Source organism: Loxodonta africana, chromosome 12 (assembly GCF_030014295.1).
Source record: "Loxodonta africana isolate mLoxAfr1 chromosome 12, mLoxAfr1.hap2, whole genome shotgun sequence".
NCBI lineage: Eukaryota > Metazoa > Chordata > Mammalia > Proboscidea > Elephantidae > Loxodonta > Loxodonta africana.
In genome coordinates, this window is record NC_087353.1 from 97,658,351 (window position 1) to 97,685,669 (window position 27,319).

At 42.7% G+C, this 27,319-nt stretch overlaps 1 protein-coding gene across 1 annotated transcript in view; it reads left to right on the top strand.

The window, feature by feature from the left end:
* The first annotated feature begins 6,520 nt into the window (after positions 1 to 6,520).
* LMTK2 (lemur tyrosine kinase 2) overlaps positions 6,521 to 27,319 on the top strand; it is a 111,447-nt gene continuing 90,648 nt past the window's right edge. Inside the window, exon 1 of the mRNA XM_023555960.2 lies at positions 6,521 to 6,805. Coding sequence (XP_023411728.1) covers positions 6,715 to 6,805 — 91 coding nt within the window. The 5' untranslated portion in view covers positions 6,521 to 6,714. The remainder of the gene's footprint in view (positions 6,806 to 27,319) is intronic.

The window sequence follows — 27,319 nt, forward strand, 5'->3', positions numbered from 1 at the left end:
TGGAAACCCTATGGGGCAGTTCTACTCTGTCTCATAGGGTCACTATGAGTTGGAACCGACTCAACAGCCACATTTTTTTTTTAAATGACTAATGACATCAAGCATCCCTTGATGAGCTTATTGGCCCTTTGTATATCTTCTTTGGAGAAATGTCTATTCAGACCCTTTGGCAATTTTTATTGAATTATAAGTGTTCTTTATATACAGTTTGCAAATATTTCCTTCCATTTTGTGGGTTGCCTTTTCACTTTCTTTATGGTATCTTTTCAACCACAAAATTTTTAATTTTGGTGAAGTCCAATTTATCTTTTCTTTTGTGATCACTTGTGCCCTTGGTGTCATTTTTATGAAACTATAACCCAATCCAAGTATTCCCTTATCATTTTTTTTATTTCTGTAAGGTCAGTATCAACATCTTCTTTGTCATTCCTGATTTTAGTAATTTGTGACTCTTCTGTTTTTTTCTTTGTCAGTCTAGCTAAAAGTTTGTGGATTTTGTCAATTTTTTTCAAAGAATCAACTTTTGCTTTCATTGATTTTTCTGTATCAGTCTATTGTCTATTTCACTTATTTCTCCTCTGATCTTTATGATTTGCTCCCTCTACTTGCTCTGGAGCCCTGGTGGCGCCGTGGTTAAGAGTCTGGTTGTCAACCAGAACATCAGCAGTTTGAATCCACCAACTGCTCCTTGGAAACCCTGTGGGGCAGTTCTACTCTGTCCTACAGGGTCGCTGAAGAGTCAGAATCCACTCGATGGCAACAGAGTACGAGACTGGCTTTAGGTTTAGTTTGTTCTTCCTTTTCCAGTCTTAAGATTGAAAAAAAAACCCTTAGGTTACTGATTTGAGATCTTTCTTCTTTTTTCACACAGGCATTTAGAGCCATAAATTTCGCCAAAGCACTGGTATGTTGTGTTTTCAAGTTTATCATCTCGAAGTATTTTCTAATTTTCCTTGTGATTCCTTCTTTGACCCACTGGCTAGTTATGAGTGTGTTGTTTAATTCCCACATATCTGGAAATTTCCCAAATTTCTTTCTTTTATTGATTTGTAATTTCATTCTACTACAGTCAGAGAATGCTCTTTGCATGATTTCAATCCTTTGAAATTTATTGTGACTTTTTTTATGGCTCAACATATGGCATATTCTGGAGAATGTTTCATGTACATTTGAGAAGAATGTGCACTTTGCTATTTTTGAATGAAGTGTTCTATTTATATGTCTGTCAGGTCTAGTTGGTTTACAGTGTTGTTCAAGTCCTCTATCTCCCTGTTGACCTTCTGCCTAGTTGTTCTATCTATTACTGAAAGTGGGGTATTGAAGTCTCCAGCTGTTATTGTTGAATTGTCTTTTTCTCTTTTCAATTCTGTCAGTTTTTACTTCATGTATTTTGGGGCTTTGTTGTTAGGTGTATATTTATATAAAATTATTAACTCTTCCTAATGGGTTGGCACTTTTATCATTATAAAATGTTCTTCCTCATCTCTAATAAGTTTTTGTTTTGTTTTAAATTCTATTTTGTCTGATATTAGTATTACCAAACCAACTCTCTTTTGGATACTGTTTGGATAGCATTTCCTTCCCATCACTTTATTTTCAACCTATTCGTGTCTTCAAATCTGAAGTGTATCTCTTATAGGCAGCATATAGTTGGATCATGTTTTTCTATCCATTCTGCCAATCTCTGCCTTTTGATTATAGTGTTTAGTCCATTTACATTGAATGTAATTATTGATAAAGTAGGATTTATATTTGTCATTTTGCTATTTATTTTCTTTGTCTTTTGTCCTCTTTATTCCTCTATTCCCCTGTTACTGCCTTCTTTTGTATTAAATAGATATAGTCCAAACAAACAAACAAACCAACAAACCCATTGCTGTCAAGTCAATTCTAACTCACAGAGACCCTACAGGGGCTTCCAAGGAGCACCTGGTGGATTCAAACTGCCAACCTTTCGGTTGGCAGCCATAGCACTTAACCACTACACCACCAGGGTTTCCGTATACATATAGCCTAGTGTACATTAATTTCTTTGTTGATGTTTTTAACAATAAAACAAAATTCTTGGTGATTGTCCTGGGAATTTCAATTAATACAATACCTTAAAATCACCTAGTTCAGATTAATATCAGCTTAATTTCAGTAGTATAAAAAAAACTTTACTCCAGGATAGCTCTCTTCTCGCCTCCCTTTTTAGTGCTAATATTGTCATACAGATTATATCTTTACACATTATAAGCCCATCAACACAGTTTTATAATTACTGCTTTATGTAGTTATCTTTTAAATAAGATAGGATAAGAAAAGGTTACAAATCAAAATACATTTATACTGTCTATTATATTTAGTTAAGTAGTTCCTTTTCCTGGTGCTTTTATTTCTCTGTGTGGATTTGAGTTGCTGTCTAGTGATCTTTCATTTCAGCCTGAAGGACTTCCTTTAGTATTTCTCTTGGGCACGTCTGGTAGGAATGAATTGGCTTGATTTCTGTTTATCTGGGAATGTCTAAATTTTACCTTCATTTTTTTGAAGGATAGTTTTGCTGGATATACAATCCTTGTTTGATGGTCTGTTTCTTTAGCACTTTGAATATGTCATCCACTGCCTTCTGGCTCCCATGGTTTTTGATGAAAATCAGTTGTTAATCTTATTGAGGTGCTCTCATATTTGAGGAGTTGCTTTATCTTGCTGCTTTCAAGATTCTCTCCTTGTCTTTTTGACTGTTTGTTGATGATGTAAGTTTAGATGTGGATCTCTTGTGAAGTTATCCTACTTGAAGTTCTATGAACCTCTTCAATGTCTTTTTGTTCAGCCAACTGGTATCTCCAGCTCAGGCAGCTGTGATGTTAAATAACTGCCCCTGGTTATATTTTTAAGGAATGCTGGTGGTACAATTAAGCACTTGGTTGCTGACTGAAAGGTTGGTGCTCTATGACAGAAAGACCTGGTGATCTGTTTCTGTAAAGATTACAGTAAAAAAAAAAAAAACTTTACAGGGCAGTTCTATTCTGTAACATGAGGTCACCATGAGAAAGAATTGACTTGAGAGCACCCAACGACAACCACAACATTTTTGACAAACTGAGATGTTTGCATTGAGGGAGCACTGAGTAAGGTCAAACATAGACAAGTTCTGAGAATGGTGCTTTTCCAGGGATCTGACAGGTCAAACAGTGACAGTTCTCTGGGAATGGGGTTGGGGGGAGCTCCAAATCTGCTCCCTCCAGTGGCTACTCAGCTGCTTGTTTTACAGCTACCATGGTTGTGAGGCTGCTGGTTTTGAAGTCTTCCGTGGACTCAGAGAGAGAAGAATGGGAATAGGGCAAGTGAAATGCCTCGAAGTTTGCTGTTCTTACTGAAATACAGCCATTTTTTTCTTGCATACATGCTCCTTGTGTTGTTGCAAATCTTTGGTTAGTTTAAATAACATATATATATTTTACATGTAATATAAATTCTTTATTTAATGGTCACAGATCATTTCTAAGCACCAAGTGGTCGGTCAGACATCTAAGAGGTGGCAACAGCCTCAGCGCAGCTTCCAAGGCTCTCATTCTGACTCTAACAGAGTGAGCATGTGCCCTCATGCACAGTGCCTTTCGTGTTGCAGATGACTGAGGGGTTTGTGTCGTCCGTGAACTCCACGTGCACCTGTATGTGCTGTCCCTGCGAGCCAGTCCTATCCAGCATCTTGGTGGCTCTGGCCAGCTTGATGGGCACACATGGCTGGTGACCATGATGGTGGTACAGTGGCGGTCAGGTGGAGAGGCCAGGATTCTTAAATAATTGATGTTAACTTTTTTTTTTTTTTTTTTGCCAGAGTTCTTGTTGCTCTTTTGGAAAAGTGGAGTTTCTGTGATCCGTACGCCACCATTCTGGAAGTGCTTCCCCTCATTAGCATTGTTTTCAGATGAATTGATTTTAATTCATTTATTATAAGTTCATAGGATTTCATTTTTAACAATGGATGGCTATGTTTAACTACTGCCATGCAAAATTTCTAAAGGTTTAACAATTAACTTTCATGTAAGCTGATGCGAACTAGCTCTAGCACACCACTGGCAGTCCCTTGTGGATACGTCCATTTGATCCAGCTCATTTCTGCAAACCTTTCAAGTGCCTGCTGGTTGCCAGATCTCCAGAAGTGCCTGCTCACACAGGAATAAAATGCTTCCAGATCCCTCAGCATCCAGCCCTCACCCACAGCTTCCTGGCAGGACAGACACTGCCAGAAGTGTGGTCCAGGCAATGCCTTGACATGAAGGAAACATTGGACAAGACTGAGCACACGTGAGAAGGGCTGTAGGAACACTGAAGAAGATTGCTTCTAATCTTGGGGATGTAATCCCAAATTGTGCCAGGGGCTGTTTTCTGACTCCTAGGTGAAACTAAACAAAGCAAAGAGGTTTTTGTTTGTTTTAGAAATTCTGTAACTGGAACTCTTGAAGAGAAGTACTGGGCAAAGGTATGAGTGTAGTGATGTGGGGTGGTGGGATAAAGGTTTCCATTAGACACCTCTGAGGAATGTGTACCTTAACCCCTGTTCTATGAAGGGTGGCGGGGGTGGCGGGTGTGTGGGAGGAAGGAAGACTTTCCGACTTTTGGTCTTGCTTGGATAATAATAAAACCTGCTTTGGGATTGTGGTTAGACATGTTGCTGGGGTACACCTAATTGTGATTAAAAACCACAAGGATAATGAGGCAGGGCGTTTGTCGGGGCCAGCATGGCTACAAGTAAACAGAGTCTCCTCCTAGCACATAGCACGAGCATTTCCTGGCTTCCTCAACCTCAAAGTCCAGAGCTTCCTGGTAGAAGTAGATGCACAACAGGGTGATTGTGTCTCTTTTCTAGACCTTTGCCTTCCATCCCTTCCCCAAATACCTTTCACCAGAAAGCCATGGACACTTTAACTCAGCATTTCATGTTCCAGCTATTTGTCCACTTAGGTGTTTTCCGGCTTGCCCTAATCATTCACATGTTCCCTGGGCATTATCTGTGGGTCCAGCACTTGGTTAGCACCACGGACAGCTGGCATTTAGGATGGGCATTTGGAGAATTGGGGAAAATCCCCCTGTTACCAGGTGGATAAGCCCCGTCTGTAACATTCAAACCAGTTCCTCTTATACACCACAAACTGGACCACAAGCGCTTCTCTAGAAAAACCTGGCACTATCCCAACCCTCAGGACTTTGACCACTGGATTACTTCCTCCTGGAACTCTCGAAGAGAAGCACTGGGAAACAGTGTGAGCAGTGAGGCGGGGTGGTGGTATAAAGGTTTCCACTAGATGCCTCTGATAAATGAGAACCTTAATCCCTGTTCTGTGAAGCGAAAGAAAAAAAAGGTTTCCCAAATTTTCATCTTGCTCACACTGCAGGACAGCAGCCCCTCCCCACCTCTTCGTGGGGCTCTGCCTCTTGGTGGGGAGAAGGGCACCTGGGAGCTGCACCTCCCTGGCGTCCAGGCCCAGGCCTAGGCCCAGACTCCCTTCCTTTAGAACAGAGCAACGTTTATGTGCCTGGCTTCTAACTGAAAGGTTAGTGGTTGGAACCCACCTGGCAGCTCCGCCAGAGAAAGACCTAGTGATCTGCTCCCGTAAAGATTATAGTCCAGAAAACCCTATGGGGCAGTTCCACTCTGTCCTATAGGTTCCTTATTAATCTTAATCCACTAGACGGCACACAACAGCAACTCTGTGCCAGGCCTTATGCCAATCCTCACTGTCCCCCAGCTGAATCGGATACAATTCCTGCCCTCTGGGGAGCTTACAGTTACAGGAACAAGAAAATATGACAGCTGGGACTGTGGTCTCTACAGGGCCGGGGAGGGACACAAAGGAGACGCCAGTCATTGCTCCTGGGGACTGGGGAGGGGCCATCTTTGATGAAGTCATGAGCTCAGGTGAGTCCTGGAAATGAAAGAAAAGGGTGTCTGCCAGGTGTACAAGAGAGGACAGGAAGGGCACTCTTGACGGAACCAAGGACTTGACTCAGTGGGTGCCTAGGGGAAACGCATTCTGTTCTTATGGAACTGAAATAATAAGCCCAACGCGGAGAGGATGTGTATAAGCAGGAGAACCTTAGACGGCTCTGAGAAGTAAAAAAGGCGGAAGACAAAACAGTCTCATTTTTGCACGTTATGAAATACTTAGAAAAAAACTCAGCTATGGATGACGAGTGATTCCTATTGTCTTCTTTGTACTTTTCTGCTTTTTTAAATTTAAAATAATTGTCGGTATTACCTGCTGCCCACGCACCTCTCCGTCTGCAGGGGGCGCCCCGGCGGCCATCCCGCCCTCCGCCAGGGCGATGGGTGGGGTTTCCCGCGCCGCTGTGGAACTGACGATTGGCTGGCGGTGCCGTTTCTCACGAAGTCCCGCCCCCGCCCTACGTCACATGACGTAGCCCATCATGGCGGCGAGAGTGCTGCTGCCCCGGCCCGCGGCTCCGCAGGGCTGCTGCCGTTGCTGCTGTTGAGGCGGTGGCGGCGGCGCAGGCGGGCGGGAGGGCGGGCGGGAAGGATGGTGTTTCTGCGGCCGGAGCGGCGTGTGCGGACGAGGAGCCGGGCTGAGATTGAGCCGAAGCGGCGTGTGCTCAAGAGCCGCCGGCGCGGGTGCCGCTGAAGCGGCTGAGGGAGACAGGACCGACCGACTGACGGACGGACGGACGGACGGGCGACGCGAGAGCCGGCCCTGGGGCCGCCCCGCGGGCGAGATGCCGGGGCTGCCGGCGTTGCCGCCGCTGCTGCTAATGCTCCTGGCCGCCGGCAGCGCCGGGGCCGCGCCACTTCCGCAAACAGGTGCAGGTGAGCAGGGCCGGGGCTGCGGGCCGCTGCGGCGGGGGTGGCGGGGAGCGGGGCGGCAGGCCCGGGCCGGCCTGGGCGCCGAGGATCGGAGGGCCTGGTGGGCGCGGGCGGCCGGGGAAGCGAGCGATGAGGACGGTTTCTCCCGCAGGGGCGTGGGATGGGGGGCGGGCTGCCTCCTGAGGGCCGCGGCGGGGCGGGGCAATGACAGCGGGCCGGGGAGGACGGCCAGCGGCGTGGCACGACCGACCCCTCCTGGAGGAGGCTGCGGTGCCGGCCCTGGACCTGTTGCCCGGAGGTCCTCAGCCTCCATCTCCCTTCTTGGCAGCTCTGCCTCCCTTCCCAGATGTCACCTGCCTCCTGTGCGTTTCTCACATTTTATAATAAGAACCGTTTCTTAGCCGTAGTCATAACTTACGTACAAGTGACTCGGAGAGCCGTGCGGAGCTTCTCTCTCTCCCCGCAACTTGTTCTGAAGTTGTAAATTGATTTTAGACGCTTTGCTTTTTATTTCAAATGAATTTCTGAAGATGAGAAGGAAGCAATTCGGCTACAAATATTTCTATTTTAAAAAGCCACTGGCAGCCTTTGACTATTGACAAACTGGCATAAGGGTGATTTAAGTTTCTATTTTTACTACGTCAGCGTGTGATTTCTTTTTTTTTTTCCCCTTGCCATTTTCTCAGCCTCGATTTCATGTGGGGTTTATTTTCTTAAGTAAAATGCTAACCTAAGAAAGCATCTTCGGTTGGTGTGGCAAAAACTAGGCTAATTTGCCTCTGTCATCTGCTGCTTATCTTTGAAATGGGAATGCACAGAAGCTTCGTAGGTTCGTAGAATTTTTGAGGGGAAAAAGACATGGAAGAATAATTAGTCCAAATTTCTTTGTTTTGCAGTCGAAGATACTTAGGCCCCAGCAGCCAGATGCCCTACCCAAGGTGACAGCTACATTGTGGGTAGAGCCACGACTAAAACTTAGAGCTTTAAATTCCCCTAGTTGTGTGGTTTTTCTGCTTACCACATCAAATCTTGTAACTGCTTAGGAGTACTCCTGAGGTCAAGAGTTATTTTAGAATGATGTTAATTGGATACAAAATGTGGAAGTGTTGTTATCAGTAAAGACATTTATCAGACGAATTACAGTGATACAGGAAACACAGAATAATTGCTGTTGCCCAAAGCCACTCTAGATACGTCATTGAGCGCCTCTGGTTGAGTATTAAATGTTATCACCGTACCATGTAACCATGTAACTGTAGCTCTAAATTTCTGCCACTCCCTTAGATCAAATATTTGTAAGGTGAGTTCTGTGTTTTGATCTGGTAGGTAAGAGGAGTGAATGTTGTTAGAAGTGTATAGGCAGCCCAGGGTCACAGAAAGTACCTGGGAAGTTATGAAAGGCTACATGGAAAGATACTGGAATTGAAAATAAGTGCTAGAATAGAATAGTGCATAAAGAGTATTTATGTGAAGACGATTCAAGTGGGTGTTGTATGATTTTGCATGTAATTGAATTTTTATATATTCTGGAAAACAGATTTTTTGTGGGAACCTATGGAAATGTAGCTGCCTACAAACCTCTTACATGACATTTGTTCTCTTTCGCTATTTTGCAGAGGCATGAATTGTAAAAAAAAAAAAACAAGTTTTGTTGGAGTGCCGTAGAATAAAGCAATCAGAAAAATTAATCCACGGATAGAAATACCGAATCTTGGCATAGATAAAGCACAAGGAAACATTTGGTACTCTATAGCAGCTTTTGCATCCATTCTGATGCTTGGAGGGTATGTGGTTAGACATGAGGCACGTGAATGACAGGTACTAGTACCAGTTGCTGTCCAGTCAGTTCTGACTTATCGTGGCCCCACGGGTGTCGAGAGTAGAACTGCGCTCTGTAGGGTTTCCAATGGCTGATTTTTCAGAAGTAGATCACCAGGCCATTCTTCCAAGGCACCTCTGGGTGGACACGAACCTCCAGCCTTTCAGTTAGCAGCTGAGTGCGTTCGCAGTTTGTATCACCCAGGGACCCTGGAATAACAGGCACCTAAGGTTAAGGTTACATTCTGTGGAGAAGGTACACAGTCCACATAGATTTAGGGGTTTGTCTTTTTATCCAAAAGTGTTTATTGATCCTGGTAACTGAGATGGATTCTTGATGAAGACATACTAGATCAAGAAGAGTAAAAAGCTTCTGCTAAACTTCTGCTAATCTTGATAAGTGAGCTGACTTCTGATTATGTAGAGGCCTGTACTCCATATAAGGCTAGCCATTTTCAGACAAGGGTAGACCCATTGCTTAGAGTCGTTTTACCTCCTTCATCTTATTCTTTCTACTTAAAGTTCAAACTGGTTAACAGTTCCCTGGACAAAGTCTGGCTTATCAAAAATAAGTTGGGAAGAATGCTTCTACCCTTTGCTTGGGGGAAAGAAATGAAGCAGTCCACTAACATTCAGCTTTTAATTTGAAGTTCATTTATCTAAGGTGTCTTCGTTATCAAGAATCCTTTCTAGGTAAAGAATTCATTCAGTCATAATAAAGTTATGTAAATATGTGGATTGTGTTTGCCCATCAGGCATGCAGGCTCTGGGATGCCCTGTCTGGGAGCCTCTTTTTCCTGAGAATCTGTTATTTCTGCAAGGACTGTATTTTTATGAGACTGAGGCCTTGTTGGTCTTCACCGGGAAGCTTACATAAAGTGAGAAGGTCCACTGTTTTCACACACATTTAAATGATCAGACTAAGATTACAGTGAAGAAATTCTTTTCTCCAGGTCATAGTCCTCTGAGGAAGCATTTTTATGCCTTTTGTAAGATTGTCAGGGTTCACAGCATAAATTGGGGTTCGAAATGAAGGAGGATCTTCTGTATGTGGAGGCATCTTTCTAAGTCCAGGGTTTCTCATTAATGTTAGGATAGTGGTCAGACAAGGAAACCCACTTTTGTTGTTTGGCAGCATATTAGTCACAGAGTACAGAGGAAGCTTTTAGCAGTTTCAGATAAAGGACCTCACGGAAGTCTGTGTGAAGCCAGTGGGACTCAGCTACTGATTAAACACCAACTTGTGAAACTGGGGCTCTCGTTTTAGATTAAACAGACAGACTTGTATCTTGCAGAATATTCCTAAAGTGAAGGAAGCACTTTCTAAAGTGTGAATTGTTGTGTTTATTTCAACAGCTTCTGAGAAGTAAAAATTACTTTCTACAGGCTTTCCAGACCAATTATTTCAGGATTTATGGCTACCAGGCTTGAGGTTTGATTGAGGTTGTGACTGCTGTAATTGTTTTTAGTTGATGATTTTTTTGTTGTTGTTGTTAACTAAGTTACTTCCTTTCAATGGCAGTCGGAGATTTGTCCAACGAAGTTGATCAGCATTGAATTTCCCATATCCCCACAATTTTGCTGATAACAGGGTGCTGACTGCTCAAGCAATTCTCTTGAAATTGAGAGTCCTCAGCCCTCTATATCCCCTGTGGGCTGTGTCACTTAGGTAACAGCTTCCCATATGATAAAAAGACATTGTAGTGTAAGCAAAAGAAACCCTGTTGCTACAATGGTTAAACACTCAACGGCTAACCGAAAGATTGGTGGTTCAAACCCACCCAGTCACTTTTCATTCTGCAGAAGAAAGACCTGGTGACCTGCTTCCCTGAAGATTACAGCCAGAAAACCCTGTGGGGAGGTTTTAGTCTGTCACACAGGGTTGCTATGAGTTGGAACCAACTCGGTGGCGCCCAGCAACAACAATAATGTGAATAAGGGATGCCCAGGGTTCTGAAACAGTTAAACAAATGAGCCCTTCTAGATGGACATAGAGTCTAGTTGAGAGTAAAATTCATGAACCAGTTATAGGAGCTTGGGCTTTGGAATGAGGCCTGAGTGTAAAGCCTTCCTTTGCCACTTAAGTAGCTTTACAACCTTGGGCCAGTTACTTAACCTCTCTGAGCTTCTTAGAACTCAACTGTTAAAAAAGGGTGTGGATAATATCTACCAAAGGGATGTTGGGACGGTGGAGTGGTGTCACATCTGGTCTGCTGCCATGTCTGGATGTTGGGACGGTGGAGTGGTGTCACATCTGGTCTGCTGCCATGTCTGGATGTTGGGACGGTGGAGTGGTGTCACATCTGGTCTGCTGCCATGTCTGGATGTTGGGATGGTGGAGTAGTGTCACTTCTGGTCTGCTGCCATGTCTATATGTATTAGGCATTTGGCAACAGTGATTTCTTCATTGACTAATGGTGGGAGGTAGGACTTCAAAGGAGGAACTCCTAATGGTAGCTGTTTATCATGGAATATCTAGAACTTACTCAATTAAAAAAGATCTTTGTCACTTAAAATAACTCCTTATAGGATGGATGAAGAAGAGATCCTTTAGAGAGAAACCTGGCTTATGTAAGCTGGTCTTGTTACCCCTTGAAATTCATAATGTTGATGTTTTATGCTAGACGTTCCTCAGATTATGTGAATTAGCCTGCTTTTACATAATAAGCCTTTTTTTAAACTTCAACATGACTAAAGCACTTGCGTGTGAACAGTTGCTGGTTTTAATTTACTCAAAGGAACTATGATCCATCTGATTTTGTTGGGTGCCGTCAAGTCTGTTCCAACTCACAGCGACCCCATGTGACAGAGTAGAACCGTCAATGCCATTTGTCTCGGGTGCCTGAAACCACACACTGGTGAGCGTCCCTTGTTCTCCCTGCCCGTCTCAGTCTAGGCCATTGTTTCCCAGTTTCTCCTCTCCTACTTACAGAAGTTGTCCTGAGTACCGCTAGTGCTCAGCTACTAACCAGAAGGTCGGTGGTTCGGATCCACTCAGAGGCATCTCAGAAGAAGGACCCGGCGACCTACTTTAGAAAAACCAGCTGTCGGAGACCCTAGGGAGCACAGGTCTGCTCTGACACACCCGTGGCTGCTGTGAGGTGGAGTCCACTTAACATAAACTGGTTGATTTTTAACTGCGCAAGAGTGGCTCTGTACCGCTCTGCCTTCCCGGGGCTTTGAAGGCAGGGTAACCCCTGCATTTTATTTTTGACAATTTGGCAGATTTTGTACTCTACCGTTCTATGTAATATGTTTTAAAAGATTTAAATTACCTTCAAGTCAGAAAGATGTGCCAATACCATATGCAGTGGCTAGGTTAACCCCTAGTTCCCTACATCTGACCCCCCAGTGTGGGAAGTATTGGTCAAGGGAGGCTGTTGCAGTTGTTAGGGGCCATCGTGCCGATTTTGACTCACAGTGACCCCATGTGACAGAGTAGAGCTGCCTCATTGGGTTTTCTTAGCTGTAATCTTTATGGAGGCAGATTGCCAGGACTGTCTTCCGTGGAGCTGTTGGGTGTGTTCCAACTGCCACTCTTGCCCTTAGCTGCTGCGTGCTTAACTGTTCTGCCACCAGGGCTCCTTCAAGGGAGGCTGGCTCTCTGCTGTCCTTGCCTCCACCCTTTCCACCCTTGCATGGCACTTTTAAGTGTTAATAGTTTGTAAAATATTCTGTACAAATTCCCATCTTCCCTGGTCTCCATATATTCCTTCTGTTTGGAATTGCCTCTTTCTTTTCCTTGCTTCTCCAAGTGCTTTTTTTAAAAAAAGCCCCTGGTAGGCCCAACTTCCCTTAAAAGACCTTTCTGCTGACCCAGCCCTTAGAGATCCCTACCGCTGCTGACCCAGCCCTTAGAGATCCCTACCCCTGCTGACCCCTAGAGTCTGCACTTGTGGAGCAAGATGTCCAGGGTGCAGGATGAAAATATTGGAACTTGGGTTTTTATTTATTTTAATTTCATCATTTTAAGTTTCTGCTTGTGTGACTTTTTAAGATATGGGCTATATTGGTACCCCGAGACATTTTTGTGATTTATACGTGAACAAATTTACATGAAACAGAAGGAACACAAGCTGTGGGATCAAAAAAAGTTGGGATTCATTGTACCCTCCAACCTTTTGCACTTAGCAAATACCACTTTGTATTGTTTCTCGAAGGCCTATATCTTCACCTAGTTTGCAAAGATTGTATCTTACATTGTTGGTATTTTTAGTTTTTGTATGGTGTCTCATAGCTTGTAGATGTTCAGTCAGAATTTCTGAGTGGGGAAGATGAAGATGATACCAGGAAACTAAGTTCCTCCAAACCGGTGTTCCAGTGTGTATGTTACAGGGGGAGGGTACAGCCTGTCTTTCTCCTGTGACCTTTTCATCCAATCTGGAATGAGGCCATTTATAATTTTTTGTAATAAACTTTTTGTTTTAGAATAATTTTAGATTTACAGAAAAGTTACAAAGATAGTACAGAGAGTTCTTGTATTTCCCTCACACATTTTCCCCTGTTGTTAACATTGTACGTTAGTGTGGTACATTTGTCACAACTAAGGGACCAAAGCTGATGCATTTCCAGTTAACTAAGACCATACTTTATTCAGATTTCTATAGTTTCCCCTAACGTCCTTTTTCTGTTCTGTTACAGTTAGTTATCATATCACCTTAAGCTTCTCCAATCTGTTCTTTGTTTTGAATGACCTTGTCAGTTTGGACGAGTACTGGTTGGGTATTTCTGTAAAATGTTCCCCCTCTGGATCTTGTCTGATGTTTTACTCGTGACCAGACTGGGGTTATGTGTTTTTGAGAGAAAGTACACAAAGATAACATGCCATTCTCGTCATATACAGGTACATGCTTTCAGCATGACTTGTCACTTGGTCACCTGGCTGAGGTGGTGTTTGTCAGATTTCTTCACTGTAAAGCGCCCCCCCCCCCGCTTCCATACTGTCTTCTTTTGGAAGGAAGTCACTGTGTACAGCCCACACTTAGGGATGGGGAGTTATGTTCCATTCGAGGGGGAAAGTACCTCCGTAAATTATTGGAATTCTTCTATAGGGGATATTTGCCTGGTCTCCCTCATTTAGTTATTTATTCAGTCCTTTATGTATAGACTCACGGATATTTATTTTATACTTTGAGTTTGTTGGGGAAAAGTTACTGAAAACAAAATCTACTCCCAACCCAGAAAACCTCTCCATAAAAATAGAAGAGAAAGTCTTATCATTGCATAAGCATTGAGCCAGAGTATGCTGCATCACAGACAGTCAGCTAGAGAGATTGCAAAGACCAAAGGAATCTTAACCGTCCTATAGCTGAGGGGATACAACCCATTACATTCATGTTTTCAAGATAATATTGTTAATTTTCTAGTATCTTTATGGCAGGAGGTAGATTTGCAATTTGGGGCTGGGCCTCCTGAGGTAATGCTTATCTCCTTCCTAGAAACAGGAAGGATCACCTGAAGTTACATTTTGGAGAGGTGGCTGCCTTGAGGGGACCTCTTAGGTTTCTATACTTCCGTAAGAGACAGAGAAAGAATTAACAGCGACAAGTTGTCTAAAGTGAATTCTGAAACATCGGGAAGAGGGGAGCGTCTTCCCTATTTTCAACAAGGAGAGTTAAAACCTTTCTTTAAGGTCTAAAGGAGCCCTGGTGGTACAGTGGTTAAGAGTGGTTCAGCTGCTGACTGAAACCCACCAGCCACTCCAAGGGGAGAGACGTGGCAGTCTGCTTCATGAAGATTACAGCCTTGGAAACCCTACGGGGCAGTTCTGCTCAGTCCTGTAGGGTCGCTGTGAGTCGGAATCGGCTTGATGGCAGTGGGTTTGAGTTATATTTTCAGGATATAGTCCAGTGCTGTTATTTATTTTGTTGTTCAAATCGTACCTCGTTTGTACGTTGGGAGCTGTTTCACTTGGCTTCTGTGTCCCTTTTACATATCCCATCTTCTTTCCTCTTTGAGCAATTCTTTACTTTCTGGCACACAAGAAGCTCCATGATCTGGGTAGTGGATTTGCCCATTGCTACTGCAACATTACCATAGAATTTCGATCTCAACCTCGGTATGTAATTCTAGTGCAAAAAAGAGAGTAAGAGCCATTTTGGAGGAACAAAGGAGCTCTTAGAGACAGATGACTTGTCACTTAAGTGTTATTGACCCCACACACCACTGTTCATATTTCTAAATCTCATGTTTGTGATACCCACTGCATTATAAGTCACATAGGAGATAATATTGGAGCCATTATTTCCTGTCCTGGAGTTGGACTCACAAGGACCCACAAGGACTCACAAGGACACACCAACTGGGCCCTGAGGTATGAAGACAATAGCTAGGACAATCTTGGAAAACATCTTTTAGGGAACCTTTCACATAAACAGATCCTAAAACCTAGCACAAAAGACCCACATACTTTCCACTCTTAACTTTTTCTATTGGCATTTAGTGAATAGAAACCTGTTGGGCCAGTGAAGACCCTCCTGACTGTCATCACTGAAACCTGTACCAGTGATTGTTAAGAAAGACAATTCAAAATGTAAGATCACAGTTTCTGACCAATCCGTGAAAAGGTGAAGCTTGCGGTGGTTTTACCCATTTGTAACATTAATTAAATACCGATCGTTCTGTAACATTCCTCAGTCTCTGGCTGCATGCTTGTCCGTTTTCCCACTTTGATCTGTAGTATCCCCTGGACTCGGACAGACATGGCTTTGGCAGTGTGCTTGTCCATTGTCTTAGTCACCTAGGGTTGCTATAACAGAAATACCACAAGTGTATGGCTTTAACAAAGAGAAGTTTATTCTCTCACAGTCCAGTAGGCTAGAAGTTCGAATTCAGGGTGCCAGCTTTGGGGAAAGTCTTTCTCTCTCTCTTGGCTCTGGAGGAAGGTCCTTGTCATCAGTCTTCCCCTGGTCTGGGAGCATCTCAGCATAGGAACCACAGGCCCAAAGGACGCATTCTGTGCCTGGTGCTCCTTTCTTGGTATGAGGTCCCAAACTGTCTGCCAGGTTCCCTTTCCCTTTATCCCTTGAGAGATAATAGGTGGTGCAGGCCACATCCCAGGAAACTCCCCTTACATTGGATCAGGGACCTGGTAAGGGTGTTACAATCCCACCCTGATCCCCTTTAACATAAAATTACAATCACAAAATGGAGGACAACCACAGAATACTGGGAATCATGGCCTAATGGAGTTGATACACACATTCTGGGGGGACATAATTCAATGCATGACATCTGTTTTCCCACTTTTGCCTATTCTGTAGTATTCCTTGGATTTGGGCAGACATGGCTCTGGCAGCGTGCTTATCCATTTCCCACTTTTGCCTCTGAATCTATACTGAATGAAACTTTTCTTTTTCCTTTACTAAACTTTGTGATGTTTTTACCCTACAATATAATAATATGGACAGAGCCTTAATTTTATTTTTAGAGCAAGACATATGTATGATAAAAAAAACCAAACCTGTTGCTGTCGAGTCCCTTCTGCCCATAGGGTTTCCAAGGAACAGCTGGTGGATTTGAACTGCTGACCTTTTGGTTAGCAGCCGTGGCTCTTAAACCACTGTGCCACCAGTGCTCTGTATGTACGGGAACCCGTTAACCCATTGCCATCGAGTGAATTCCGACTCAAAACGACCCTATAGGACAGAGTAGAACTGCCCCATAGGGTTTCCAAGGAGTGCCTGGTGATTTGAACTGCTGCCCTTTTGTTAATTATCCGAACTCTTAACCCCTACGCTACCAGGATTTCCGTATGTACGATAAAACCAAAAAAACCAAACCTGTTGCCGTTGAATCAATTCTGACTCATAGGGACCCTATAGGTCAGAGTAGAATTGTCCTACACGGTTTCCAAGGAGCACCTGGTGGATTTGAACTACTAACCTTTTGGTTAGTAGCTGTAGCACTTAACCGCTATGCCACAAAGCCTAACCCAAACTGCAAAGGTATTTATTGATTTGGTTTCTCCCAGAAGTTGCTCTCCAAAAAAAACCCAACCCATTGCTGTTGTCGAGTCGATTCCGACTCATAGTGACCCTATAGAACAGAATAGAGCTGCCCCATGGAGTTTCCAAGGAGCACCTGGTGGATTCGAACTTCTGACCTTTTGGTTAGCAGCCCTTGCACTTAACCAGCATGCCACCAGGGTTTTTGAAGCTGTTCTACAGCAGTGTAAATTGGTCTTTTTCTGCTAGAAAAGGACAGTCACAACAAAACCATTACCTCTCAATTTAATGAAAAAGACTAGCTCTCATTTAAATCTCAAATAGGTATGGCTGCAGGTGAGTGAAGAGCCAGAGATGACATTATGACCTGATCTCAGTAAAAGCAGAAGAGCAGGTTTCAATCAGTTATGTTAAGATTAACCAATGGTTGATCTTCTCTTCTCCTTATAAGCTTCTTTGTAAACAACCTATAAACAACAAAAACCAAACCTGCTTCCATTGCGACTCTCTAGGACAGGGTAAAACTGCCCTATAGAGTTTCCAAAGCTGTAATCTTTACGGAAACCAGGTGCTACATCTTTCTCCCGAGAGAGGAGCAAGCTGGTGGGTTCTGCCTGCCAATCTAACCTCTGCACCTCCAGAGTTCCTTGTAACCAGACCGCTTCAAGCCATTTGCTTTTTTTGGGAATCAGAATGGCCTCCCTCTGTGCATATAGAATGATTCCTCAGAATAAACCTTATGATTCAATTTCTTTGAGTTTTGATTAAGTTTAACAGCCCTTGTATACCCAACACCCAGCAGCCACAATTTTTATCTGTACCCTACCACTGCCGTGTCCCCCACTGATTTGAGTAAATCTCAGCCAGGCTATCAATTCAGCCAGAAACGTTCAGGAAAAGGATGTTTTCCCTAGCAAAATACACGCATCTAGATCTCCTGGGTATTTGCATACTCCTGGGCCACAAAATGAGCCCTGGTGGTACAGTGGTTAAACTCTTGGCTGCTAACCAGAAGGTCAGTAGTTTGAACCCACCAGCCGCTCTGCAGGAGAAAGGTGTGGCGGTTCACTTCCATGAAGATTTAAAGCCTTGGAAACCCTACGCCGTTGTTCTGCTCTGTCCTGTAGGGTCGCTGTGAGTTGGAATTGACTCAATGGTAGTAATTTTGGATTTGGTTTGGGCCCCAGACAAACCAACTGAATCAGAATTTTGGACATAGGCCTAGAAATCTGCATTTTTCTTTTCTGGTAATCTCCCCCCTTCACAGATATTTTATATGCTACTAGAAACAAAATAATAGCAGTTATTTCATACAAATCTATTGGCTTGTGTAACTAGTGAGATGCAAGGAAGAAAATAATTTAAACTTTAAGAGAAAATAATGTATTTCCACTGAAGGGTTGACACAGCAGTTTAAGTTTCCATTCAACAATTTCTGTACAGAGTTTTCAGTGCGATTGGTTACATTCTTTACAATGTGTGAGCATTCTCATCATTTCCATTCTGGTTGTTCCATTTCCATTAATCTAGTTTCCCTGACCCCTTACACTCTCACTTTTGTTTTAAAGTAATTGTTAACAGTTTGGCTTTTTTTTTTTTTTTAATTGTGCTTTAGGTGAAAGTTTACAGCCCAAATTACTTTTTCATTCAAAAATTCATGCACAAATTGTTTTGTGACATTGGTTGCGATCCCTGCATTTTGTGTCAGCACTGTCCCCCTTCCCGTTCCGCCCTGGGTTCCCTGTGTCCATTGATCCAGTTTTCCTGTCCCTTCCTGCCTGTTTTTGCTTTTGAGCAGGTGTTGCCCATTTGTTCTCATATATTTGAACTAAGCACGTTCCTCATGTGTGTAGTTGTTTGTTTTAGAGGCCTGTCTATGGCTGAAAGGTGGACTTTAGGGAATGGCTTCGGTGCTGAGTTAGCAGGATGTATAGTTGAGTTTTTAAAGAAGCACAGGTGATAGTCATTATTTTGTGAACTAATTTAAACATTTTTTTAATTCTGAATTAATGCCAGCTCCTAGAACTGGAAGAGGTTGCTAACCCTGACCACCATGCGTGAATATTGTTCTGAAGAATCTTCCTCTGAAAAGTAGGGATGTTGCTATGACCACAAAGGAATTTAAACACTCCAGGACAGAACATGTTACAGCTATATATTTTTACTTTTTTTTTTCTTTCTTTCACTTCAGTCCCTCTTCTGGAAGTCAGTATGAGTAATAGCCTCTAAATGTTATAAATATCTTGTATAAATTACCGGTGACAACTGTGGGCCAGTATAGCCTGACAATCAGATGCTGGGACTGTGATCTGAGAACCTGGTGGTGCTGAGGTGTTAACCCTCTCTGCTGTGGTTCTGCCCGTTGCCACTTGGGCCAGGGTGGGAGCTGAGTAAGAAGGAATTAAGCCAGAGCAGGTAGAGTAATACAGTGACGCTCTTAATTCCCCAGGTGCTACATGTGTGTACTACAGCTCCTGGGAACCCCTTGGGTCTTGGCCTATACAATAGCTTCCAGTATAATATCATGCCTTCAACATCTTGTTTTTAAAAAGTTTACATTTCTATGCTAATTTATTACGGTATAGCCTAGGATTTGTAGTTTATTTCATGTTTTTCAGTTGAAACATTTTTTTTTTTGGCTAGTGGATATGTTTGCTGTGGCTGTATTGATCTGTATAAAATGTTCTCATGGTGAGCTAAAGAAAGCAAACCGTGTGTCCCTGAAACTGCTGCATTGTAATGACTGTAATCATTTGGGTTTGATTGAGAACATCACAGGCTCAGGGACTAGTACAGATAACGCCCGACTCTGTTTTTGTTTGTGGCAACATGTGTGCTGTGGGTAGGAGAAAGCAGCTTAGTTATAAGCATCTATGATAGTGATTTTTGAGAGAAGTTGCCTTTATTCAAGAGTGAAACCGCTATAATTTAAAAGGCTTGTGTTCTGTGTTTTCTTATCCTTTTGTTTTAATTGTGGTCAATGCATATGTAAGAAATTGTTCGCCATTTCAGCCTTCTTCACACGTACAGTTCAGTGACATTAGTTATGGTTGTCATCTTATTTAACCATTACCATTATCTGTTTCCAAATTTTCCCATCACCCTCAACTGAAGTTCAGTGTCCCCTGAGGGCTCCTATCTTTTTCCCCTACAGGTTCATGGTCAAAGCCCATCCTGGAAAAAAGTTGGCTTTTTTTGTTTTGTTTCTCGGCAGGGCGGGGGCGGGGGGGCCCATACTGAACAGGAGACTTGAGTTTGACATGACCTTTAATTATATATCTATAACTTTATATGTAATTTTATAATGTCTAATTATAGTAAGTAAATCTCTAAGACATATCTGTAGTAACTAATTTAGAAGATACAGGAAGATGAGTTTGCAATCATTTTGCACATTCAAAGTATCTATTTTAACTATCTCGTCGTTAGAAAATTTTGTAGTTTCAGCTTTTTATTGCAAAACTGAAGTGTCATGACCTACTGGTTGCCTTACAAATTAGCTGCTGAGTTTACAATGTTTTTCACATTGCAGATTCTTCCTCAGAACCCTCAATAAATTAAACCAGTGCTCCTTTCAGAAGGAAACAAACAAACAAAAAAACAGTTCCTCTCCCTATCCCCACCTGGCAGCTTGCCTCTGTAGAATGGTTCTCAATATAGGCAGCACCTGGTACTTTGCTGGGATGCAGCCTGCCAGTGACTGTGCAGAGCCGTGCTCGACTCTTCCTTCAGACTATTATTAAGATGCAACCCCCGGACACTGAGTGCTAGGAAGACACTGGAAAACAACAGACATACCAAAATAGTCCCCAGAAATCTGTCTCTTAAATTAGTGTTCTTTAAGAAAAAGAAAATTAGCTTCGATAAAAGACCTTCTAATCACCAACATTAACCACATAGGCACTTGGTAGACTCATACAACTTTGGAATCAAAAGTCTTTGTATATAAAATTTTAGGGCTGAAATGCCAGTTGACAAATGAAGGAACTGATGCCCAGAAGAGTTAAGTCACATAGTTGATTCCATGCTGTCAGAGTTGGCAAAGGGCATTCTAGAATGAGGGATACTAACACCCAGTCCACCCCGTTCACCAACCTGAACTGCTCAGACTTTAAACAACACCCTTATTGGTAGTATGTCACACACGTGTGCAGGGATAGACTAATTCCAGTAATTTCTCCTGTGGGTATTTGTTTACTATCTAAAAGTACTGAGGTGAAATTTTAAAATACTTATTATTTAATTGATTCTTAAAGTACTAAAAAAAACTTCACACTGAAATCAGGAAAATAATTTATATAATGTAAATTAGTATATAATTTATATAATAGATAGCAGATAGCAATTCAATGTATATCGTTTTCCATAAGCTTTATTCTACCTTTTTTTTTTTTTAATGAATAACTTCCTTAGTATAAGTTCTTGGGAATAGTATTAAAACAACTGTTTTTATGGTTCTTTTGTTACTAATTGCCATGTTTCTCTCCATGGTACTCTAAAACACTTTCCCCCTTTGCCTCCTGTGGCAGTGTTCTCTTCAGTTTCTCCATCAGTCTCTACAACTTCCTCTTCTGTGTTTTCTCTTCTGCTGTTTCTTGTTTCATCCCTTAAATAATGTTGTTTTCTGTCTTCTTGGGCCTCTTTTCCTCTTCCCTTTCCTTTTTCTCTCTATTGCAAATTATAATTTTTGTCAAATAATGCATGTAAATAACTTTAAAAAATTAGTTTTCCAGAGTTTGTAATAAAAATTAACACCCCACCCCACCCTATCTTTACTGTCTGTGTCCCCCAGGGTATCTTCCTTCAGCATCTTTTAGCCATATTGCTAAATATTGTGCCACTATTTTTTGGTTTGATTAGATATTGGGTTTAGTGGCACAGTGGTTAAGTGCTCAGCTGCTAACTGAAAGGTTGGTGGTTCAGATCCACCCAGCAGCTCCATGAGACAGAGACCCGGCCATCTGTTTCTATAAAGATTACAGCCTAGGAAACCCTGTGGGGCAGTTCTCCTCTGTCACATGGGGTCACTAAGAGTCAGAATTGACTCAGTGGCACCTAACAATAGCTATGGAAGAGAATTTATATAGTCACATACATACATGCACACACTTTTCCCATTCTTATTATAGTTATTTAAACTCTTTGGTTAAGTCACTATTCAGCATTTATGTTTTTATGACTATAAATGTTATTCACAACTGTGGTCCTATAGTCTTTATGATGATTAAATTCCTTTTACAGCTTTGTTTTCCCTGGACTTGCCCTTTGTTGTCATTTTCTTAGTTTTTATGTGCGTATCCGTAGTTCTTGCCACACTCTTCCAGAGTTTAATCTCCTCTTAGCACGTTTGGCTGATCTGTCGCGGGGCCCTGTTGCAACAGTGGCCTTCCAGTGTTCCGCTGGGAGGTCTGAGGCCATCTGATTTCCTTTACTGTGTGGCCTCTTTTTTCCTCTCCTTGGCAACTTTTAAGATGTTCTCTATTCCTAGGTTCTGCAAAGTTGCACAGATTTGTGGTGCCTGATGACCCTTCTAGCTACGCCTCTCCACTGAGGAGATCTCAGACCAGGGCTGGGACAAAGATACTGAGATTTAATTCTCTTTTAAAGATTCCAACCTCTCCTGCTGTTTTGAGCTTCCCTCCCCATTCCTGTTTTTGTATGTACCTGTTGACTTCAATTTGTGGGCCTTTCTGGGGTTCTGTACTGTGAATTGACCTGTGTCATATTGGTTTTCTCCCTTTGAATCTTAGGATTTCATTTTCTCTGGTCTGTGAAGTCAGTTACTAGGTATGGGTCGGCTGGGTGGTTTCTAAGCCATTCTCATCCAAACTCCCGATTACAAATATCATGTCTATGCCAGTGACTCCTGAGTTTATTTCTCCAACTTACTGAATCTCCTACTCCCCTGTCTTAAATTTTAACTTGGGATCGACCTGAGTGTCTTGAAGCACGTAATTATATTTGACTAACTTGTCATTGACTTACTTTTCTGTATTATATAAAGACACATTAGCTGGAGCACCATCAAATAGGAAACCCTTGGTAATCTTGTCTTTATGTGCTCTAGAAGCTTGTCAAAGTCTGTTATGAGCAGTTGCTGGAGTAGTAGGAAGAGAGTACTTAAAAAAACTATTACGGAGAAGTTTCAGCATACACAAAAGCAGACAGAAGTGCATAATGAATTCTGTACACCCATCCCCCAGTCCCCACACCCATCCCTTACGCTAGTCCTGCCTCATCCACACCACCATCTACTTCCTTTCCTCCCTGTTATTTTGAAGCAAATCCCAGACATATTATTTCATCCATAGGTATTTGAAGAGGGAACTCTTAAGGACACGTTGCCTAAGAACATCTTTCAATTATATTATCGAGAATTTAAGTTAGATCTTAAAAGGCTAGGTTCTTCATGCTGGGAATTTTAAAAGAAAAGGTACATTCATTTTCCTAGGATATGTAGGGTTTGCCCTACCTGGGAAGTAAGGAACATACATTTAGGTCACTTCCTTTTTTTTTTTTTTTTTTTTATTATACAGAGATTGTATCGGCTAGATATTGTTAGGAGCCCTGGTGGCACAATGGGTAAAGTGTTCAGCTACTAACCAAAAGGTTGGCAGTTCAAACCTACCAGCAACTCTGTGGGAGAAAAAACCTAGTAATCTGCTCCCCTAGAGGTCACAGCCTGGAAAACCCTATGGGGCAGTTCTACTCTGTCCTGTAGGGTAGTTATGAGTAGAAATTGACTTGATGGCACCTAACAACAGCTGTCGTAAGTCTTATATTGATATTGATTTGCCAACACATTTCTACAGATTTTATTGGGACGTTGTATGGAAAAACTGTGTACTTTCCCCTAAGACCTTAGTGGGACCCTGAAGTGACCAGTTGTGGGGGAGGAAGCCCTGGGAAACTGGCTCTGAGCTCCTGCTTCTCCTACTGTTGCGTGCTGCGGAGTTGATTCTGACTCACAGCGCCTCTGTATGACAGATTCGAATGGCCCCATAGTGCTTCTGGGACTGGTATTGTGTGCCATCGAGTCAATTCCAACTCATAATGACCCTATAGGAGAGAGTAGAATTGCCCCATAGGGTTTCCTAGGCTGTAATCTTTATGGGAACAGATCGCCAGGTCCTTTCTCCCACAGAGCCACCGGTGGGTTCGAACCACCGACCGTTCGATTAGCAGCCAAGCTCTTAACTGTTGTGCCACGAGGCCTCCTCTCTGGGACTAGAGCCTGCCTATTCCTGAGCTGGCTTCACGGGCCACAGGAAGATCCTGACTCAAAGCTGTTAAAAATACCTGAGCGCTGTAGATTATGCCCCAACTTAGTATCATAACAACTTAATTAAGATGCTCATTCACAAAATATTATACAGTGTGTCATCATTTTCTCAGGGTGTGGGGCACAGAAGCCTGATGGAAGGCCTCGAAACTTGACCTTTGGACCAAACTATACCACCTTAGATTAGCTAAATTGTGGCAGTTTCTATCCTAGTTGGTGTTTTTAAGATTGAAATGAAACGAACCTTTGATAACAGATTTTAATGGAGTGGGCTGAGAGAAACCAGCAGCTTTATATAAAATGATCTCGTTCACAGGTATTCAGTCAGCACTCAATTATCTATCTTTTCTCTAATACGAGAGAACATTTGGGCTGGCTGACCTTGAGAATCACTTTTGAACAAGAGGAACACTCACCGTCTGTGATGAGCACACAGTGCAATTTATGCCTCTAGGCTGTTGGTATTCTGGCTGAAGGGTCTGTGGAATCTCTGATTCATCAGCTAGATCACCATTGCCCTGTTCACTGTTCTCTGTGGTTGAGTGTATTTAGTGCTGTACTTATTTCCTCTTTCATTTCTACTGTTAGGATACATGAGGGAGAGTCTAGATTATTTAATGCTATTATAAACAGATGTATTGTTACTTTAAGAGGCCAGGAAAACATTCGGTGACTTAAAATCCTGTGTACAGGAAACCTTTGATAGGTAGGTTTGTCATTTTGAGGTTTTAAATAAAAATGTACGATCTGCAATGATTGTCCAAAGTTTCTCCCCTAGTATGATGATAGGAGGAGCCCTGGTGGCGCAGCGGTCGAGAGCTGTGACTGCTAACCAAAAGGTCAGCGGTTGGAATCCACTAGCTGTTCCTTGGAAACCCCATGGGGCAATTCTACTCTGTCCTGTAGGGTCGGTATGAGTCGATACAGACTCGACAGCAATCGGTTTATGATGAGAGGCACCCTGGTGGCGCAGTGGTTAAGCGCTCGGCCACTAACTGAAGGGTTAGCGGTTCAAACCCACTCAGCAGCTCCATGGGAGAAGGACCTGGCGATCTGTTTCCATAAAAATTATAGCCTAGGAAACCCTATGGGACAATTCTACTCTGTCCTGTAGTGTCACTGTAAGTTGGAATCGACTCAACACCAACTAACAACAGTATGACGTATGACGATGATTCATTTTACTAAGTCTCTGGGATGCAAAGCTACTTGTAAGGGTGTTGGAAGAGGAAGGTGGGCTTATTGGTAGTACTCTGACTTAAAAAAAAAGCCAGACTGTATTTTAGAGGCAGACTTTATGTCAGGACCAGTTTGGAAGAGTGCTGGTCCTTTGCGTTCCTTAGTTTCTTATGTCCGGTTTACTGTTTCAAACCTGTGATTACCAGTTTTAATTCTGCAGTAGGCACATAAATCTCCCATGTGAATTTCCCCCAAACAGATTAATTATGTAAGTACCTGACACTGGCTTTGACAGCTGTACAGCTCTTTCCTATTGCCAAACCGCTGGGGCCTGGGAAGACAGAGAGGAAGCCAGTCTATACTTGTTCTTAGTGCTGCCAAGGATGGACCCCAACCAATGGAGACGGCATTTGTAAATTAATAGATTTACACGGTGCTCCGACTAAAACTAATTTAGAGCCACATCTTAGAAGACATCTGTTAAGATTCTTTATTTTACAAATGTCAGAGAAGAGACCCAGGGAACTTGGCCAACCAGACAGCGGAGCCCCTAGTCCAGCAGCACCCTGGGGCTACCTGGGAGAAGAGGGTGTGGTGTGCCTTTGGGTTCTTCCTTTGCTAGCACAGAGTGAAACTATGACGTTTGTTAGCAAAGACTGTAAGGAGGAAATCGTGTGTATAAATAAATACTCATTTTCACAGGTGAGCATAAGTTGAGAAATTCACTTTTTAAGAGAACTTATTAGTTATACTGCTAAACATGAGTTGTAAAATGGGTAAATAAAGAATGTTTGTGGAAGGTCTTGGAGACCTGGGAATATGTGATGTACTTTTTTTAATAGTGAGAAGAGGGAGAACTACCCCAATGCCAAATGTACTAGGGTATGATTAGTAATGGAAAATCCTTGCCAAGTAAAGATACAGAGTTATGGAAGGAGCACTGTTTTTATAATCTTATTTGTTTGACTCTGAAACCATAAACTTATTCTGTTAGCAAATTGGTTGATTATGGATCTCTCTTTGTCTCATTCTCTCTTGCTTTCTCTTTTATCATTCTCTGGTTCACTCATCTTTCCCTTTCTCATGCCCGTCATTGTTGTCGCTCATACTTTTTTCTCTCCTTCCCTCCCCGCCCCTTCACTTCCGAGTGCCAGGTACTGTGCGGGGTCTGGCGGGTCCTTGGTAGATTAGACAGGCCTGACCCCTAACCCCGTTTCCCTTGCAGTCTAGTGGGGAAGACAGATGGGCATTTTAAATATACAGTGTGATAATAACTGTGATGAGAAATATAGGGTGTGTTGGGGCCTGAAGGCAGGGAGGGATGTCTAACCTGTGGGACATGAAGGATGGTTTCCTGGAGACAGGGAGGTCCAAGTTGAGATCAGAATGGTGAGGATGGACTGGAGAGGAGGAGGCTTTGGGGAAAGTGTACCTGCTAGAAAAAAAACCCCAGTGCCGTCGAGTCTATCCTGACTCATAGCGATCCTATAGGACAGGGGGATGGAAACTCAAAGACTCTGAAGTGACAGAGGATCTCTCTGTGGATTAAGACTGCAGTGGGCAAAATAATGGCCCCCAAACATGCCCACCCTCTAATCCCAGAACCTGTGAGTGTTACCTTACCTGGCAAAAGGGACTGTAGATGTGGTTAAAATAAAAGACCTTGAGATGGGAGGATTAGCCTGGATTCCCTGGGTGGGTTCACTCTAATCACATGAGTTCATAAAAACAGAAGAAGGAGGTAGAGGAGATGCAACTTGATAAGGACCTGACTGGTGGTGATTGGCTTTTGAAGCTAGAAGGAGGCCTTGAGCCAAGGAGTGCAGCGGCTTCTAGAAGCTGAGAACTACCTTCAGTTTACGTTCGGTTACAAAACGGGGACCTCAGTTTGCCAATAACTCTAATGAGCCCCAGGAAGGTGCACAGCCTTTGAAACCTTGATTTTAGCCTGGTGAGACCTGTAGCAGATGTAAGAACTACGGAAATATGAGATAATTTGTATTGGTTTAAACCACTAAATTTGTGGTAGTTTGTTATGGCAATAGAAAACTATGCAAAAATCAAGCAAATTATGAATTTAGATTCTAAGATCACTAAACACAAGAGGAAACAAACCACCATGAATGAGAGAATGAGCGGAGACAACAGGCAAGGACTTCAAATGTCGCAGTTACTAGATAGAAAATATTTAACAATGAAGTCTGGACTTTTTAAAAAATGAAAGATAGGATTATCAAAACTATCAAGCAACCAAAGACTATTAAATGAGTGGGAGAAACCAAACGGAAAGTT